The sequence below is a fragment of the Propithecus coquereli genome, unplaced genomic scaffold (genome assembly GCF_000956105.1).
Source record: "Propithecus coquereli isolate 6110/MARCELLA unplaced genomic scaffold, Pcoq_1.0 Scaffold7, whole genome shotgun sequence".
Taxonomy (NCBI): domain Eukaryota; kingdom Metazoa; phylum Chordata; class Mammalia; order Primates; family Indriidae; genus Propithecus; species Propithecus coquereli.
In genome coordinates, this window is record NW_012153062.1 from 16369084 (window position 1) to 16388674 (window position 19591).

The following is a 19591-nucleotide window of genomic DNA, read 5'->3' on the forward strand; positions in this document are numbered from 1 at the left end:
TGTGAGATCTTGCACACGTTACTTTTCTTCTTTTGCAAAAAAATGGGTAATGAGTACCCTTCTTAACTGATTGAGAGGATTAAGTGCAATAAACTGCATAACATTTAGTACAGTCTGGTATATATTTAAACACTATTAAAAGTTAGGTGCTAACAGTTTTATTCCTGTTGTAAAATTAGTGAATGGGACAAAATCCTGTAGTCTGAGATATCTTTAAAAATTCAGACAGCAATTCTTGCTTCGTAGTTCCTTGATTAGCATTAAAAGAATTTACTGTATGTTAGCACCATGTTTTGGCTTAAAAGCCACCTATTTATTAAGATTGATATTTCAGCAGAAAAACATAAATGAATCTTTCATCTAATCGATATCTCTGATATCTATCATTATTGTTCCTGAGTGATTCTATACAGTAGTTGTCAGCCTTTCTAGAAGAATATCAAACGATCAGTCATTTTTGCCTAATAAAATCAAACAAGAAAGCCATGTTGCTGTGCCTGCCACAATGCTTTTTAAAAAGCTTAGTTCTGACATATGATTTAAAATGTTTGTGAAAAGTACATTCAGAAAACTATTCTTAAATTCATCATTCATCATTGTTCTCTCATGCTTACACAACATTGGGTTACTTAAGATTAACTGTGCCTTTTAAACATTTCTAAGAGATTTTGGCCTTACAGCTCCAATAAACATGTAATAGAGGAATGTTGGGGCAGCATTTTTTTTCCATAGCAGGTAAACATTTTGCTGAGCTCAGTTGTATTGGGTTACCTTGTTCTGTTGTTTCTTATTTCATAAGTGATCTCTAATGTTAAATGTCAGTATACTTAACAACATTTCACAATGCCTTAATTCAGGAAAATTTCAACAGTTAAAACAATAGGCTTTAGAAATCAAACTGCCCTCTGAAGACTTCTTTCTGAAAAACTGCACACTCAGTAAACAGTAATGCCATCAGGAAAAGGATGAAGACTCCAGAGGAGCCTTATTTAGAGATGAGGAGTGGTCTATTGCCAATATTTGAAAAACACTTATGGTACATTTAATTAGCCTAATTACATGGTGCACTTACAGCTTATTATTAATGCCCTCTGACAGAGATGTTTTATACTGGCCTTGAAAGCTCGGTGGCCATAGTGCCTTGAAATGAACTTGGATAACTTCCAGGAGTTCCCATTAGTCCCACATGTTTTGCAATAAGGCTCTAGCAATATGTACAAAGTACATGTTGGTTAAAAATGTGATACCCTTCTTAAACATTCGAATTTTTCTGCTTGGTGCATTTAGCTAACATAATGTGTTTTTGTGATCATTTGGAGAAAGAATAAAACTGACATAACAGAAAATTCTCATTCCAAACCATTCAAATGATAATTCAGACTGTCATGAATTAATCTCCAAACTCACTACTATCCACTCATTCTTTAGCATTAATGCTTACAGTCTGCCTACACATGCTCTTTAAGGGTTACTCAAAATCAACTTGATGCTCACTGGCAGGAAGCATGTGGTATCAAATTTTCACCATTTTATTGTGCTGTGAAGCAATACTCATCTATTTTCAACATGCTAGTAACTTTTCATAGTGATATTTGAGATTTAATACAATAATTTCACGGAAAGAGAAATATCTGGAACACAGGATTGTGTGAACTCTTGGTACTAAGTTTTACTTGTAAAATACTGCAGGGAGCTCTACCTTTAAGGAAGAGTTCAGTATCAAGAAACTATGAAGAGCTGTTTTCACTTCAGAAGTTCAACTAGTATGGCTTCTTTCAAGTTTTTCTACCTAGAAGGCTGTAACTGCAATAAAAATTTTACTCAGTTAAAATTTTTTACAGACCACATATCCCACAAGAGCATGTTAAAAGGTCAGTTTTAAGCCTGAGGTTCAAAGTTGAACTGATGGAAAAATACATTTTCTCCTTTCTCATTTAAATAAATATTAATACATATAGTTTTCCTGGCGTGGTGGCTCATGCCTACAATCCTAGCACTTCCTCTTGGAGGCCAAGGCTGGAGGATCACTTGAGGTTGGGAGTTTGAGGCCAGCCTGAGAAACATAGTGAGACAGTGTCTCTCCAAAAAACATAAAAATTAGCCAGGTGTAGTGGCACATGCCTGTCATCCCGCCACTCAGGGCAGGCTGAAGCAGGAGGATCACCTGAGCCCAGGAGTTCAAGGCTGTGGTGATCGTGATTAACACCACTGCACTCTAGCCTGGGCAACAGAGGGAGACTCTGTCTCAAATATAAATAAATAAATACATATAGCATCCTGAATATATCCATAAAACAAGTGTGCATGATGGTTTTTTTTTTTTGGAAATTTGGGAATGAATTTGTGCATGATGCTTCTCTTCTTTTTGAGGAAAGCATAGTGATGATTTTCCGTTAAATAATGCTGTTGCTGTTTTACTGGTTAAAATAATATATGTAACTACCTTCAAATAAATGTGGATGAGTTGGAGTTGAGAACATAATTAAGTGATTTAAAGATGTGTAAGGATTCTTTTACATAAATGATTTAAAATGCCAATGAGATGAACATATATATATATATATATATATATGCTATAATTTTTTTTTCAAATAAAACAAACATGAGTCTTTTTTTTAAAAATAAAAGAGAAAGTTAATCTGGATTAACCTATATCAAATCACATCTAAAATTAATGAACACAAACATCGTTATTAGAGTAACTATCCTTGGGAAGAACTGTAAGAACAAGACTTCATAAATTCACAATTGTGACTACCACAAAGAGAAACAATCAAGGATGTGGAAATTGTATATCCAGGTGAAGTCTAGGAATACCCAAAGAAGCTGGGCTAATAAATGGAATAATGCTTCAGCATTAAAAGACAATTAGTAGCTTAATAATTTTAGATCTAAAAAACTACCTTGTACTTGGGGGTGGCAAATCTAGATGGAATTTAGGGTAACATTTACATATTTTGAAAAAGAAATGTTTTAAAAATGACTTCTTTTGGTGGCAAAGATGAAGGATTGAATGATAGCTTCTAAATTGTATGCTATAGGATAAACACTTTAGAGAACATTAATCATTTAGATATTACGCACTTGTTGATGTCATACCAGAGTTTTGAGAATTGTCTCAAGAGAAAGAAATAGGACTAACTGAATAATCAGTGCTACCTTTTTTTAAAAAAAAAAAATCATTACTGAACCAGCCGACTTGGGTAGCTTGCACACTGGAAAGTATGTATCACACGATACTGTACAGTTTTAGGTAATGAAAGGAAAAAGTAAAACAAGATAGAAAATTAAAATGTTTGACTATATAATGCTCTCCTCTAGAAAAAAGTTCTGTAAATTCCTAAAGAATTTTAGCAAAAGAAATATGAGTACCCTTCTCAAAGGATTGTTAAGTATGTTTGAACATTAATTTCTTATAGAATCAATCTGTAACTTGTTAGGTATTAACTGTGTCAGTATATTCCTCCTTTTTTACCTTATCACTAAATGTTTAAAACGTTTCATTATTTACTGTCTTACTATATCCATATTTAGATATGCATATAAATACATACTTAAAAAAATTTTTCCTCATTACTTTTTAAATTCAGTAGGTATGACTAAGTGCATCCACATAAAAGAAAGTAATTTCTAATGTGGCGGAAGCATTTGAGATAACCACTAAGCTTTAGAAGAATTTGGTATAAATTCTTATGATGTAAACAGGAAAAATCTATTTGTTGAGATTTAATTATATGATTTTTGAACTTGGACTAAAATCTTTCCATGATAATAAATATTGTCATTCACAGCTTTCTACAAGGATACTTATAATCCTTAAACAGTGAAAGTAAGTTTTAGAAATTTCTCAATAATGCTGAAAAATCAATTTAAAAAAATCGATTTTTAATAATGCCCAAATTTGATGATAGAATTTCCAACCCTTCTTTTTTCACTTTTTATTTTTTAGTTCTGGTGCAATGCAACAAACAAAAATACTTTCAGAATATTTCCCTATTAAAACTTATCTGCCAGACTTTGTGCAAATGTAGCGGGTAATTAGAAGACAAATATATTCTTTTCAGCGTAAAGAACATACAGGCAACTTAATTGTATTCTTTCACATATTCATGGATTTTAGTATGAAGTTACCTTCACCAAGGAGGAGAAAGGGTGGGAAAGGACCAATGTGTTAAAGCTAATTATGTATCATACATAAAAGTGCACATGTTAACTACTTGAAAAAATTCACATTTATTTACTGTCAAACCGTGTTAAACTTTACACTGGATATTAGTGATGGGCTCATTATTAACAGGTTTACACAAAGGGATGAAAAGAAAAGCAGAATTTGCTGAAACAATTTACATTTCATTAGAACTTTATCATAAAATAAATTAATTACTAAATATAGGCAGAAGGAATATGGAAGAGTAATATTTATGTTTTATTTTATTTTTTAAAAAAGAATAGGCACCTTTTGTTCACTAGAAAGTTTGTGAGAAGTGCCCAGTGCCCTCTTTGCCCTCTGTTCAACAATAAACAGAGGGTGACACACAATCTTTTCTAGATTTCACCACATTTGTGCAAGGCATGGCATAACTGGCTTCTAAGAGTTTTCTCCCCATAAAACACGTCCTTTTGGCAATAAGAAATTTAAATGTAAGAATAAAGACTAACTTGTCAAAGCAGAACACTGTATACAGTGGAAAATAAGTGAAAATGGGTAGAACTTACCATGACAGAGTGTAAGAAAAAACATTTCGTAACATATGTGCAACCAAGAGCTTTTCACAATATTTTCTTCAAACTCTTTAAAATTATTTTAATGACAATTATATTTCAGTTGGACACAAATGTATTTATTTTACCCTAGCAATAGAACAAAATATAATTTCTTTAGCCATTTTTCATGAGAATAGTTCATTGTACAGTTGAGGAAACATATGAAATAAGGCCTGTGGCTTGATTGCTAGTGGTTAAACATGTTTTCAATCTTTGCCTTAATGTAAAAGGTTTGCAGTGAGCTGCAAACTGATGCAGAATATCTCTCCTGCTTTTCCAAGTCTTGTCAGGAACAGTAAGGTACAGTAAATTTGTCCCACAGGATTTTAAAGCCTACGTCTTGTATATAATACAATGCAGGCCTACAAAAATGGTGCAGCCATATTTACAAATTTAGTTCACAGACTGCTGCAGCAAAACGGCTGGAGAGTTTTGTTTTGCTTGTTTCACAATTTCTCTAAACAGCAGCAGAATCTTAAAATACCTGGTTGGCATCTCTTTTCTTTGTAACAAATAATGCATTTTAGTATACTCTGTGTATATACAAAGTTTTTGTACGTTCTATAAAAATTCACAGAACTGCAAGGTTCAGTCATCCTTTTTTACACTGGAGAACCACAGGTCAACAGAGCTGTCTCTTCAAGTAGAGTTTGAGGGAGCTGCATCGGGCCAGCGGAGTCTTTACTTACTTATTAATACTTGCATGTGGCCCTTGGAATTCCTTAGCTGTACTGTTAAAGACTTGTCACCAGCTGCATCTGTCCTTCCCTAACATCTCCTTCTGGAATACACCCTTCTTTGTTAATGGGGATTATATACCCATCACTGTTGCCCCTGCTGATCTGGTAGCACATCTGAAGCTGACGACCAGCTCCAAGATTTGGCATGCTTTTATAGTAAATGTCCTCATTCTCACTCCTCCTGGAGGGAGAGAGGTCCTCCTCCATGTCAGGGCCGCTCTCCTGATAGGGAGAGTCTCTAAGATTGGGCATGCTTGTATAAAGAGAGTCTCTGTTGGGGGACTGTAGGTGATCCTCAGCCTCTGCAGTCAGCTGGGAGACGTAGCTGTCAGTTCCCTCGGGCTTCACTTTCTTCTGCGGTTGGTAGAGAAGGGAATGAGTCCGCTGAGGAATGAGCGGTGCCTCGAGTTCTTTGTGATGGAGCTCCAGCCCTGTGTTGTCACTGTGCATGAAAGATGAAGCATCTGCCACGATAGCATCATCTTCACTGCTGCTGCCTCCAATCACGGGCTTGACTGGTAGTGTGAGCTCAAGGTTGTGAGTCTTGCTGCTGCCCCGTAGGTTGTTGTGCACTAATTCTGAAATGATCATTTTCTCAAAAGCAGTATCATTCAGACTTAGTCCACAGTCCACGACTTGCACGCCGTCATTATAGTCCCCCTTGCGCAGTGAGTAGCTGTTGTTAAAATTACCATTTAGCGGTAGAGTATCCATGGCACTTGTATCCCTGGCATTGTTCAGTGAATGTCCTGCAACAGAAAAGGGTGAGTTACCGTTACTGTCTCTGTTCCTTTCTAAAGAAACTCTATTTCTGTTGTACAAAACTCTTTAATGTCGTTCAGGACAAAGTTGTATTTGAAAGCTAACACTTGAAGAGGGCCAGGCTTTCCCGCATTCCCAACTGTAAACAGTTGCAACCCCTTAGATAGCAGGAAAAAGTGTTAAAAAATAATACTGTTTTCCAGGCAGGGAAAATGGCATATAGAATATTACAGGGAAAATGGCATATAGAATATTACTTTATCAATTTTGGGGAGACAGTAGTTATTAATTGATTTTGGTCAAATCTCTGACACTTACAAAGAAGACTTCACTCCATGCCCTTGCATAGTTAATGCAAAGCAATTCATTAGTGACATTTACATTTTAAAGTACAAGACTATGGTTTATAAAAATAAAATTAACAGAATTTGTCCTAAACAACACTAAATTAAAAAGGAATAAGTCACAATACAAAACCGAAAGGCAAATGTACAACATAAACCCACATAACTGGCAAGCAACTTTTTAAACAACATTCTAACATTTCCTTTTTCTGGAGATGAAGTAAAAAAAAGAATGAAAAAATGGACAGATACAAAGAATTCATGTTAAACAAAGACAGCCATCTCTCATACTGACTGGACCAGCGGCCCACAAGCACCATCCAACAACACGATAGACAGCAGGTGGAATGACTCACTTTGGACAACTCACATCATGTCTGTCTGCTCAGGCTATCTGGCCTAAGAGTAGCTGATATATAAAAGAAAGTAAAATGATTTATTGTAACATGATGAAGAATCTCTAAGCTTCTCAGCAACTTAGTCAGAGCAAGGGTTCAACAAATTAGATTACCAGCAATAGCAGCCTTTTATTTTTTCATTGAATATTTCTTATTCTTTTGATTTTTTTGGTACTAATCATCTCTCTAATAGCAACGGCCCCAGGCTTCTAATGGTCAAAGTTTGCCTGCCGCCCTGCAGTCTGCATCAGTCACAGTGACAGCACCGAATGAACCAGCAGAGTCTACTGTACAAGACTGGCCCATACACACCATGGCCATGGAGGTCAAACGCAGAAATGTTAGAGATTTCTTAAGTATGGGTCACAGAAATTAAACCAAGAATAAATATTAACTATGGAATGGGAGACGGGTGTCAGCCTTGGCTAATATATTTTTATTTCTAAAGGAATGAAAGATTGGATAAGTCTGTTGAAGACATGAAAAGAGGTTTAGGAGGGAAAAAAAAACATGGTAACATGCTCTATTTGAATCAGAGTCATATTTTCTACAGACACATAAACATGTAAACTAAGACATCACAGTGCTTCTCAAGCAAATGAAAAAAAAAATCTTAGAGAAAATTAAATGGTCTGCACCATGGAAAGTTAGGTTATTCATTCTCAAAATCCTAGAGAAAAAAAAATCACTTGTCTACAGATAGGTCTGTAAAAAAAAAGAATGAAATGATGTTATTGAAATGAAACTGACCACTGTGAGGCTGCTGCATTGTATGCAAGGCTTGGAGGAGTTTAGGAAAAAATTTAATTCTTGGAAAAAAAATAGGGAATTTCCCTTTTTAGTGCTCACTCCACTCTTAAAGCTGCAGATATCCTAGAAAACTCAATTTCTTTCAGAAAAAAAAATCCTTGTATTGTCTAACACAAACTTCATATCTGATAATTGTTGGACAAATTATCATTAGCAAAAAACGAGAAAATAGGAGATTATATTTGTTAGTGAGATTCACATTGTTTTGAAAACGCTATTCCAACTTCTACATATGAAAAATTGACATTCAATTTGTATTATGTTCCATGTGTAACAAAACAAAGTTATAATAGTTATTTGTAAGGCTTCCGTTAGCCTGGACAATTCTGTAACTTTATAAATTCAGGTATGTGCCATAATCTTTATGTCTTTAAGATGTACCAACAGAAGACATTTGGCACTTTATAGGTGACACATGGATCACATGCTAGCATTTGTTTCCTCTGTAGAGGTCCATTCTTCTCAAACATTTTGTTTTCTTTTTATCATTGCTTAATAAGTATAAAAATATATACTGGATATAATCCAAAAGGTGTTTTCTGTGATATACTACAGATTTAAGACATCTTTGACTGGTTTTGAAGAGGCATCTTTTTCTGCCCAAGTTCAGGTAATTCGCTTGAAGACTTTCCACAGCCTGTAGCAAGATTACTGTGGGAATGCAGAAATGATAAGTCAATTATTAAACATTTTGGTTGACAGTACTTCAGGCTTTATAGAGCAAATTGTTTCAGCATTGCATATACTTAAGTATGGACAGCATTTGCTACAGACCTCTATTACTGACAAAAGGCAGTATAGACAGATGTACTATTCGAATTTGGTAAGATTTTAGTTGCAAATTGTGAACCACTTGCCCGCTGAGTCTACTTCATGACTGCTAGTTATGTTTTAATTGTGCCCATTAAAAATCATGCTGAAAAAATTTACATTTGATAGGCAAAGTTAAGTTTTACTCCCATACTTGTCTCTCTGTAGGTTGCTAGAGGAAAGCATAAGGAAAGTAAGAAAACAAGAGAATGAAAAGAGAAGCTGCAGTTACGTTAAAAAAGAATTTTAAGAAAAAAATTGGAAACGAAGTTCTGTGTTTAATTTAGTGGCAAACATTAATCACAAATAAAGATTATATGCTAGCAGTAATCATGTGATAACTTTTACCAAAATCTTGAAAATTCTGTTAATATTAAATATATATATATGCTTTTTTTTAAAAAAGGTAAGCTATTAATATTAGAAAACATAGTAATACAGGATGGGTTACTGACAATCTCTCTCCCTCCCCCGATTAAAAACTGTAGGTATACACTGACTAATATTTGCTTTTCTTAAAGTTTTCTTAAGAAAAACTACCATAAAGCTGCACTATACTATAGTTTGGTTATATTGATAATGCTGGATGTGGTTTTCCATACCTAGGCATCCAAATTATCTTTATTATTTATTAGCTAATTCATTCCAGAAGCAAATTTTGTCAGCAAGCTTTAGAATTAACTGAACAGTATATTATATAGATAGGATACCTCTAAATGATATAAATCTTGAAGATGGGCTCTCAGACCATGTGATGTCAGTCCTGTAATAATATATTAAGATTTATGCCACCTGTGTTAAAAACATGGATAATTATTGTAAATACTAGCATGACTGAGCTTTTACTATAATATAGTGCAGTTTTAGAAGCCTGGCATAGGTAATATCATAATTTTTTTAATTGAGAAATTAAGGATGTAATAATAAATATATGGCAACTTGAGCATTTTAGAAACAGGGCAAAGATCAGAGCTCTGTTTAGCAGCAAAGAAAGGTAGTTTTATTCGTAAGTAAAGCACACCTGGTGAGTTAAATACAGGAGCTGAAGGGGCATTACATACAACTGTTTCAGCGAGCAATGTGTTATAGGGGTTGTTAGTGCCGTGGGGTCGAAGAAGAGGGTTTGTTAGTAGGTAATTGCCAGTCATTCCTAAAGCAAAAAAAACAGAAAAAAAAAATATATCAGTTCTCTTATTTTAGTGTTATTGTACTAAAGTATTTTTTTTTTTTTTGATATTCATCAAGAGTAGCGGACAGGTTGGCAACGGGAATATCTGCTGAAATGTTCTGACTGTATTTGAACTACTAATTTGAAGGAGAAAGGGGAGAGGGAAGTTAAATTTCAGTAATTCACAGGTGCTTTCTAAGTCCCCCAAGTAAACACCTGCTGAGGATGACATTTACTAATTTATACAAAAGCACTGTTAAACAAAAATGGCAATTAAATGCATAGAGATCAACATTATGTTTCAAGATGTTACTGCTTAATATTAAAAACTTAACCGCTCAGGCCCATAAGAGGGAATCTCAAACTTTCAGAATTTACAGGTGTGGGATTATCCCTCATGAAAACATCTGTGTTAATACCAAATCTGATACAAGCAGGAGGAAAAACTACTTTCACAAACAGGTAAAAGGTATGACACATTGCAAAAAGCTTCTCTTAGTAAATGCAAAAGCACACATGCTGAGAAACAAAACAAAACAGAAAAAAGACTGTGTATATGAATTATTAAACCATTCACAAATTCTACATAACAAGAATTTTCATTCTGTAATCTTATTTGCCAGGTTTCAAAAATGAATCATTGAACAATTCATTTGCTTTTGGATAGTCATCTTAAAAGTATTAGGTAAAATATCAAAGCAATGGAATAAACACACATTTCACTCATTCTTATTGACAAAATACAAACCTTTCAGTACTTATCAATCATATGTTTTGTATAGCTAATATAATTTGACTAAAAATATTTTAAAATTCCTGTTGGTTTTAATGCCGCACACACTCCTGTTTTCATTTTCAACCAGAATCTCATGAGAACATTGTCAACGATTAAAAATGTCTTTAATATTTCATTGTGATAAACTCTAGCATATATTACAAATCAAAACATCAAAACTGAAAATACCTGGATAAATTACCTTTCCAAGGATATATACAACATATTTTTTCATACTAAATTGAAATTTACTAAACTTTTATTCAGGAATATGTGTGTGTGCATGTACTCCTATCCATCTCCTGTTAAATTCTTTCATTTCCCAGCATATTATAAGTAAGAATTGTATTGATTTATATGATAAATTTAAAGTTGCCATCATAGGCACATTAAATGACATAGGAAAAATTACTTTATAAATTTTCATGTATTTTAATTTTGTTTATGAAGATTTACTGTTTTTAGCACTTATTTTTTACTTTTTAAAAAAATGTAAAATAAAAACTTTACAGTAAGAATTTTCACTGCAAAATCGGCACTGTTTATGTGAATGGTAATTATTCTAACTATATTAATGTTTTATGAATAAACTCTCATAAATGTCTTGGTGAGAAAGGATAAATCTGTACTCACTAGGAAAACACTTTAATCTATGGCAAAGCATATTTTCAATAGTTACCTTTTTCAGCCTTACCCTGTTATGTAGAGTTTAAAATTATATTTTCTGCTATACATTACTGAATAAAAGGAATTTATATGTACTTTCATAAATGATAATAAAGTTAGATTTTCCTAATAACTGACCTTGATTAAGTGTTGAAGTGCTATTGATGTCACCTGAGATAAAAGAAGATTCAGATTGTTTTCTCACAGTGTCATTCCACATCCTTCTTATACGACTCTATTAATATAAAATAGCAAGACAAATCGTTTTGTTAGTTTCCCCAGGCTTACCTTATTAACAATACACAACGATTTACCCTAAACAATCTGTGTGGGATTATCTGTTGGCATTTTAAAGAATGTGTGTTGTTTCTCGTCTAAAACTAAGGAGGACTAGACTGCCCTGCTGTTTCTCTAATAAGCATCTGAGTGGTATTTAATCTTTCACTCTTAAAAAGGTGTTATTTTATTGCCTTTTTTTAAAAAAGTGGAGATGACTAATTATTCAACAAATGTTTACTCAGTGCCCACAATGAGCACTGTGCTACATGGCCTTAGGCTATGAAATGATTATGATATACTTCTTAGAGAACTCTCCACAGAAAAGCATGTTCACATCTAAAGAAACACCTTGAAGAAATATTTAAGAAGAAATTAAAACCAAAATACTAGAAAAGCAAGTATTTGCTATCTGGATCATTATAATGAGGAGACAATAAGTGCATCTGAACAGAACACATCTCAGTAGGCTTTCTATAAATAAGGTTAATTAAAGATGCTGTCAAACTCTTTGTTACCTGTGTGCCAGAGGAATACCGAGCACTGGTTCTGGTGGTCGATGCCTTCACTGAACTGTGGGGGCTCTCAGTGGGGAGGCCACCACAGCAATATGAGTGTCTGAAGCACTTGCCATATTCTTTTCGTACCTGCGTTGAATGAGCACGAGACCAAGGGATTAATACGAACATACTTGCTTCCCTCTCTCTCCCTCACTCTGTCTAATTAAATGAACAGTGAAGACAACCGAGAAGAATTAAAGTTCCACAAAGACTTATCCGTGGAGAAATTTTCAAAATTAAGTTCAATTAAAATTACCGAAATAGTAATCAGAAAAATATTTCAGTCCGGTAGACTGGCTGCTAGGATCTTTAAAATGTGATATGGCACGTAGAGAGGCTTTACACCCTGTTATTACTATGTGAATGTTAGTTATTAATTAATACCACAGCGATCTATCCAAAGCTTTATCCTATCTATATACTTAGTAACTCCAATTTTGTATATTGTCCTAAGAAAATAGGACAAAAATTTTAGTATTTTCCTTGCTTAATTACATTTAACCATTCTGTAATTCAGTCATTTAAGTTTTATATGCTTCATGTCCTCTTAGGTAGGTCAATACATAAACCTCTTTTACTGGATTGCACGGTTTTGTGGGTAACTTCTTTATAATGACAAGACTACTCTGGCATAAGAATAAAGAAAAAAAGTACTTTGATACATTTGCCATTAATTAGGATGGAATGTTTTCTTCATTTTCTGATGTGTCTAGCTTTAACATTTAGTGTAGAGAGTCTACGATGTCTATTCACTTCATTAGCACACGAGGGAACTATTTATGCAATTTCCATTCACATTAATGAGTTACTCATGTAATTTCCCTTTTCCCCTGAAGCTTCGATATATGAATAGATGGAAAAGTTGTTAGGCCTAAAAAGAAGTTTTGACTAAACTTCAAAAAGTGAAGTCCAAGCAACTGCTAAATAATAGGGCCCCGCGTAGAGCAGTGGTGTATAATTGGGAGGGTAGGGGGAGAGGGCGTTGGACTATGTGCAACTATACTGGCATATAAACATGTTTTATTGTGGATTAGAGCCAGACTCTGAAATTACAAGTCAGACAAGAAAGAGAAGTTGCATAAGAAAATATTTTTTTCTACTGGGTTATAAAAAACACTCAAAGGCTTTCTGCCCGTCCCCACAAGTCTACGCTCAGTAACTGCCTGCAAAGACCATGACTTTGACACTTACACTCCTTGCAAAATTCGAAAATGCAAGTCACTAGATGATCTTTTAGATCTAAGTGCACTTGCATTTTCATCTTCTTAGATTTATTTAATTACACCTATTAGAACAAATAACAATGCAGTTGAGCTTTCAAAGCATTTTTTTTTTTTTTGGCTAAATATGCTCATTCAAGCAGTAAGACCATGATTTTAACTTAACCATCTTATATCAAATTCTTAACAATCCATCCTGGCGGCATTCAACTGGATGGGACCAAGACTAAGCAGAGCATGTTCAAAAGAAGTGCGTATGCTTTTAAAACATTATTGTTAATTTTAAAAGCATAGTAAAATCTCCTTGTTCAATTAATATATGAGGAAATATTCACTACTTCACCCTTTTTCTTTGTCTGTGCTTTATGTAAAAGATGTTTGGTACATTAGCACAGAAATTATGAATATATGGTAATATGCCTGTATATAAAATGCTCATTTATGTAGAAAATACATAAAATTTAAAGTAATTATAATACTAAGGTTTTCCTTGTACAATGTTTAGAAAGTTAAAGTTCATTGTTATTAAATAACACATCATACCTCACAAAAAATTTCTACACATTTAATGGCTGTTAACTGCTATGAAATGCTGTATAACCAAGACAATGGCAATCAAAATGGTATTTTATCCAAATAATACCCTCTGGTGTTGGTTTTGCCTAATGCCTATATTGCTGTGAATGTACATTATCTGTCAGTACTGCACATTCCACTGCCATTATCTCAAAATTATAGCTTATTCAAAACTGATGGAAGTAACAACACTATCATCTTGTCAGGACTGAAAACATAATAGTTTTCACTTTCACAATTCTATTTCTCTGTTCAATTTAGTGACCAACTAGTAATAACAGAATAAAAAGACTACATTAGATACGCAGACAGGGAAAGGATGATATCTAGTTGAAAGGCATGGAAATTTTAAACCTAAATGGCAGGTAAGCTATTCACTTGAGTTTACATCTTCTTGCTACAGATTAAAGTTTTTCATTTGTAACTTTAAGTTTGGAATCATTTTTGCTGACTCCACTTAACATAAAATTAGGACAAAATAATAAGATGTGAGGTACTAATTATTGGTTTTTAGATCTTTCAAAATTACTCAAAAGGCAACATTAATATTCATTTTTTATATGTCTGGTGCTTTAAAACTTAACGTCATTTATCCTTATACTCAAATTCATTTTGGACCACTGCATTCCCTTTAGTGAGCAAAGAATGAGTTTATTTAATCTTTTCTTTTACCTTGTATACCCTTTGTACAAAGCATTTTACAGAACTTACTAGCAAAGAAGAAATCTGAATGTAAGTATCATTTATAACACTCTCGCGTTGAGATCCAAGAGATGTCTGGTATAAAATATGTCAATATTTTATTTGTGAAGCCTAAATTTTCAGACAGGTATTAAAATTAGTTTATAATAAAAAATATGATCCTGTTTAATAAAAATCCTGTTGTAACTTAAACTATTATATCTATTACTTTCAAATCAAAGAACAAGCAAACTGAGCCCCTAGGTGTTTTCAATTACTTACTTTCTTTTGGAGAGCACAGTGAAAGATGAAAATGAACACTCCCTGGAAAGCATTAAAGATGGTGAAGAGATATGCCATCACAATAGTCTCCTCATTAATAAAAAGTAACCCAAATGACCAGGTTAGGCCAAGAAGACACAGAAGAGCGAAAGCACCAAGCACCCAAGACCTGAAAAAATAAAGGGAATTTTTAACAGGTTCAATGAGGGAAAAACACATATTATGCTTAAATATTAACATATCAGTAGTAGCAGTTGACTTTCTCTATGTTCACATTAAAATTCAACAGCATTTTGGCTTTAACCTTTCATTGATTAAGAAAGAACAATAGCATTTAGTACTGCAGCCTCCAGTGAAAACAGCAACAGCAGGTATGACCTTTTCTTAGTCCAGAATAAACAAGGTATCAGAACTATATTAAAATATAAGATGTAAAATATCCCATGATTTTGCCTTTTATATGCATTTGGTAAAAGAAATTAAGGAGTCCTTAATTAGTTTACTCCTATATTTTTATTCCTGTGGCGCACTCACATGACACTGAATAATGTGACACATACAGAAAAGTTAAATGGCAGATAATCGCTTAACACCTAAACTTCAGATTCTAATAAACTGGTCTTAGATGAACCTACGGTTTTATAACTAAAGCATGAAGAAGCCTCGCTGAAATGGGACAAAAATATGAGAACAACTTCAAAATAAAATAATTTTGGAGAGATTTCATCATGAATAGCTTAAGGAGAAAAGAACTGTAGAAAATAGGACGGAATGAGAATTTAAAGTCAGTGCATTCCATGTCTAACTAATGATCTTACTTGATAAATGGCTTATTATCTTCATAGCTAGAAAGCATTATAAGCAGAAAAGAGAAACAAAATTATTAGACAGAATTAAAATAGAAAGTAATAAGAAAGCATTTATATATTTTATAAATTAGTCAAAATTAAGAAAGTCAAAATGCAGACGCAAGCAATTAAAAAATAAAGGCATATTATAGTTTAAAAATACCACAGCAAATTAGATATTCCAAAATAATTATAAAAATTAAGGGCAATTCATGATATTGACGGATTTGTAAAAAATATAAATCATGCCATAAATTTTTTAATGTAGGGTTCTACCTTACCCAGGTAAGTCCGTATTATAGTAGCCATCACAAACACGGTAATTACTGGTGTAGATGAGAAGACAGAAAGAGGAAAAGGAAGAAAAGAGAGAGATGCTAAAGATTAGCTCTCTCTCTTACCATGCAACATGCAATGAAGCTGGCACTAACCTATCTAAAGCATCTAATTTTTAAAAAAATTTACCCTTACTATAGATCTGCCATTTTTTACATTAAAAATAGTATTTTTCACAACCCCATTATAACCAATTTGAATAATACCTCCTCAAATTCTAAATTAAAAGGCTTATATTTTAAAAATAACTCTGAAAATGATTCCGTAGGATAGTTTAATGAATCAACAGCTATCAATTTTTTGTTAATTAGATAGCATTTTTCCATTGATAGAATATTGCAGCTTTTATTCAACATTGAAATAAAGTAAACATTTGTTTAATTAGCATGAAACAACAGATAATCTTCAAGTTAACAATAGTAATAGAGTAAATTCTCTTAGGAAAACAGGATTAGGAGTAGAAACTGCTCAGAATCCTTAAAGCAAAAAGTCATTTAACAAAACAAACTTAATATAATCATATCAGCCATGCAAATAGAAACATTATTTTAAACTGCATTTTAAATTCAAATGAAATTGCTACAGTGATATGAAATTTCCACGAAGCCACTGAAACAATTTATTGGCTCTAGATCAAAATAGAAATTATCTAATTTTTGACCAATGTCTCTGACATAGTAAAAGTAAGACTCAACCTTGACCAGTAAAACTTCATTCTGAATAATTTCTACAGTTGATAGAACGTAGAAATCCCTGTGTTCCCTGTGGAGAGTATCTTTTACTTAGTTTGTCCAGTATTAATATTAAAATACAAAATACTTACTTAATGTTTTCCAACCTGCTAGAATCTGGTTTCAAAGTGTTTGAATGCTTCACCATTTTGCACAATGTGATCACCAGGAAGATAATATTTAGCTGTTAGAACAAATAAAGAATTAGACTACTATGAACAAAGAGTTAAAAAAATAAATAAGGTTTTGCAAATATATCAATGGCATGTGTATACAGTAGACACCGATTCAATTTTAGTCTATGTATACAATGATCAAGTTATCTATATAAAAACACTTGGCTATGTATGATCAATTCTTTCATAGATCATTTGACATGAAATTGCGACCTCATTTAGTCAGTATCATGTGGTAATGATTAAATAAATTAGAAAACCTAAATTAGTTTCTTTAGCTAGATATACTCCCGGGTCTAAAAGCCATTTGATGGAAACATTGAAGTGAATTCCTCAGAAGGGGCATTTACATCATGTAACCTGTAACGGAAAAATCACTGGGTTTGGTCTAGCTCTTGATTTTGATGTATTAAATGGGGATAGTAACATTTGCACGATCTATTTATAAGATAATTGTGAAGATCAAATGAAATGATGTATAAAAATGTTAGTTATATAAGGTAAGATAAAGTTTTGATATAAATATTTTTGCTATTTAACTGTTAAAAGCCCTCAGTCCTTTTTTCTATGTCTTCATATTGTAAGGAAGTAGATAAATTCTGGCAAAAGGCTGTTTTGAGTCCTTCTAAACATTGAGCTGTGCAAAGAACGTAGGTGTAAACAAAAGCAAACTGAGGAAGATGGAATCTGACACAGAAGGAAGGTTAGGGGACTCCAGAAGGTCAACACGAGTGATCTCAGAAGAAAGAAGTTGTGTTTTGACTGAGAAAAGACAAAAGTTCGTAATTTGCATTTATTTCTACAGGCAGCTGGCATAATGTTGGATGGAGGGAGGGGAAACAGTTCCATTTTTATGCTCTAAAAATAGAACTAAGCTAGATTGCTCTTGGATTTTTTTTTTGACATTTTATTTTTGGATTACTTTTAAAAAGACAAAAAAAAAGTTATTTCATGAGCTATACATGACGCAGAGAATAACAACCAAATAGTATATACAGAAAAGGACTCATTTCACTCACTGTATGTGAGATGAATTCAATTTTTTAGTGGCAGATAATCAGCATAACCTTGTTACAGTAACATGATCATTTCTACTGAGTCACAATATGACACGATCAAATAACATTATTTTATTCATTCATCACTGCTTCTGATTTTATAATTAGAAAAAATGATTTTGTCTACTGTGCCTTAAGATTTCTCTTAGATGTACAATTCCCTCTTAGGGGGTACAATGAGATTAATGGCCATAATTTACAAGTGTTAGCAGATAGCATTCTATCTTTCAATGTTAATTACTTGGGGACAAAGCAGTTCTTTGTTTAAAAAAAGTATTTCGAAAATTAATTTCTTAAAATATTTATCTAGAGAAAAAGTAAACAAAATTGTAGAAATATTACCTGGCTTTATTTTCCGAAGATTATTCTAATTGGTCACAATATAAATAAATGCCTGAATTTTCAGGGATGTTACAATACAGTACATTTCATTCAACAAATATTTATTGACTTTCCTGCTCCACACAAAGATGCGCTTATTGTATTGTGGATAAGTAAGATACAATTCTTGCCTTTGAGTAATTACAGATATCCTTCTAATAGTACAGCAAATATTTGTTTGAGTTTTTAAAGACTCATAGTAAATTGTATCTTTATTGTTTAAAAAAAAAGGCAAAGTCAACAGTGTTACTACTTTTAAATTTTATGGCAACAGTAGCCTTAACTAGTAAAATTCAAGGATGGTTAAAAACAAGAACTCCATAAATATCCTAAAAACAAACCAATTCACGACAACTCTTAGGTAAGACGGCTGCTTTACAAATTCAGAGTTAAAATCCTTTAAATTTTTTCCCCTTCTTTCTGAAGGTCCTGATAACAACATTAATTTTTTTCATTCCACACTTCTAAACAGAATCTTGTTTTTTCCCTCCTTTTCTTGAACAATTTCCTGAAGCATATAGAGCCACGATTTGGTGTTCATTATTTTCTAAGCATATTAATTATCCTCTCATCTCCTCCAGAACAAAATATTAGAAGTACTAGTACATTCCAGAAGGGAAAACATTTATTAATTTCTACTATTATGTGTAAAATTATAAGGAAAGTAAAGAATGTGGATGTGGGAAAATGTGGGCATATAAAGTATTATGCTATGAAAAGAAAATGAGTAGAAAATGTTAAACTCTTGGGGGTAAACTTGGAACAACAATTTTTCAGTGAAGAAAACCAGTTAAAATTTTCCAATAAAACTGAAATAAAATGAAATCTCCCTATATAAAAATACAATTAAAGCTTAAATATCATAAAATCACTTTTTCTAGTTAAGGCTAACCTAGTTGAATGTGCCACAGAAAACACTGTCTCATTTAATCCTTCAAGAATAGGCTGTTCAATGCATTTCTCCCTTTTTGCTCCCCTCATTCTACTGAGGTTTTTTAACATTATATATGTGTTTAGTGTATCTTTCTAGTTACAAATATAACATATTCACAATACAAGTTCAGAAAATATAGAAAATTACAGGGGGAAACAATAACTATAAACCTCCCTCCAGAGGTAGCAGGCAGCACTTGTATACCTATTTTACAAATTACTAAGATGTATTAATACCTTGCCAAAGATTACTTAGCTATTATAATGTCAGTGCTGAGATTCAATATACTGTGGTC

At 32.9% G+C, this 19591-nt stretch overlaps 1 protein-coding gene across 7 annotated transcripts in view; it reads right to left on the reverse strand.

The window, feature by feature from the left end:
* Positions 1–4405: 4405 nt before the first annotated feature.
* ADGRL2 (adhesion G protein-coupled receptor L2) overlaps positions 4406–19591 on the reverse strand; it is a 193059-nt gene continuing 177873 nt past the window's right edge. For 4 of the 7 annotated variants that reach the window (XM_012661141.1, XM_012661143.1, XM_012661142.1 and 1 more), the window contains 5 exons: positions 16840–16931; positions 14833–15001; positions 12032–12160; positions 11376–11472; positions 4406–6253 (listed from right to left, as the gene is read on the reverse strand). In XM_012661141.1, coding sequence (XP_012516595.1) covers positions 5499–6253; positions 11376–11472; positions 12032–12160; positions 14833–15001; positions 16840–16931 — 1242 coding nt within the window. In that variant the 3' untranslated portion in view covers positions 4406–5498. Of the gene's footprint in view, positions 6254–9338; positions 9421–11375; positions 11473–12031; positions 12161–14832; positions 15002–16839; positions 16932–19591 lie in introns of all 7 variants that reach the window. The other 3 variants (XM_012661147.1, XM_012661144.1, XM_012661146.1) reach the window with 2 other exon arrangements.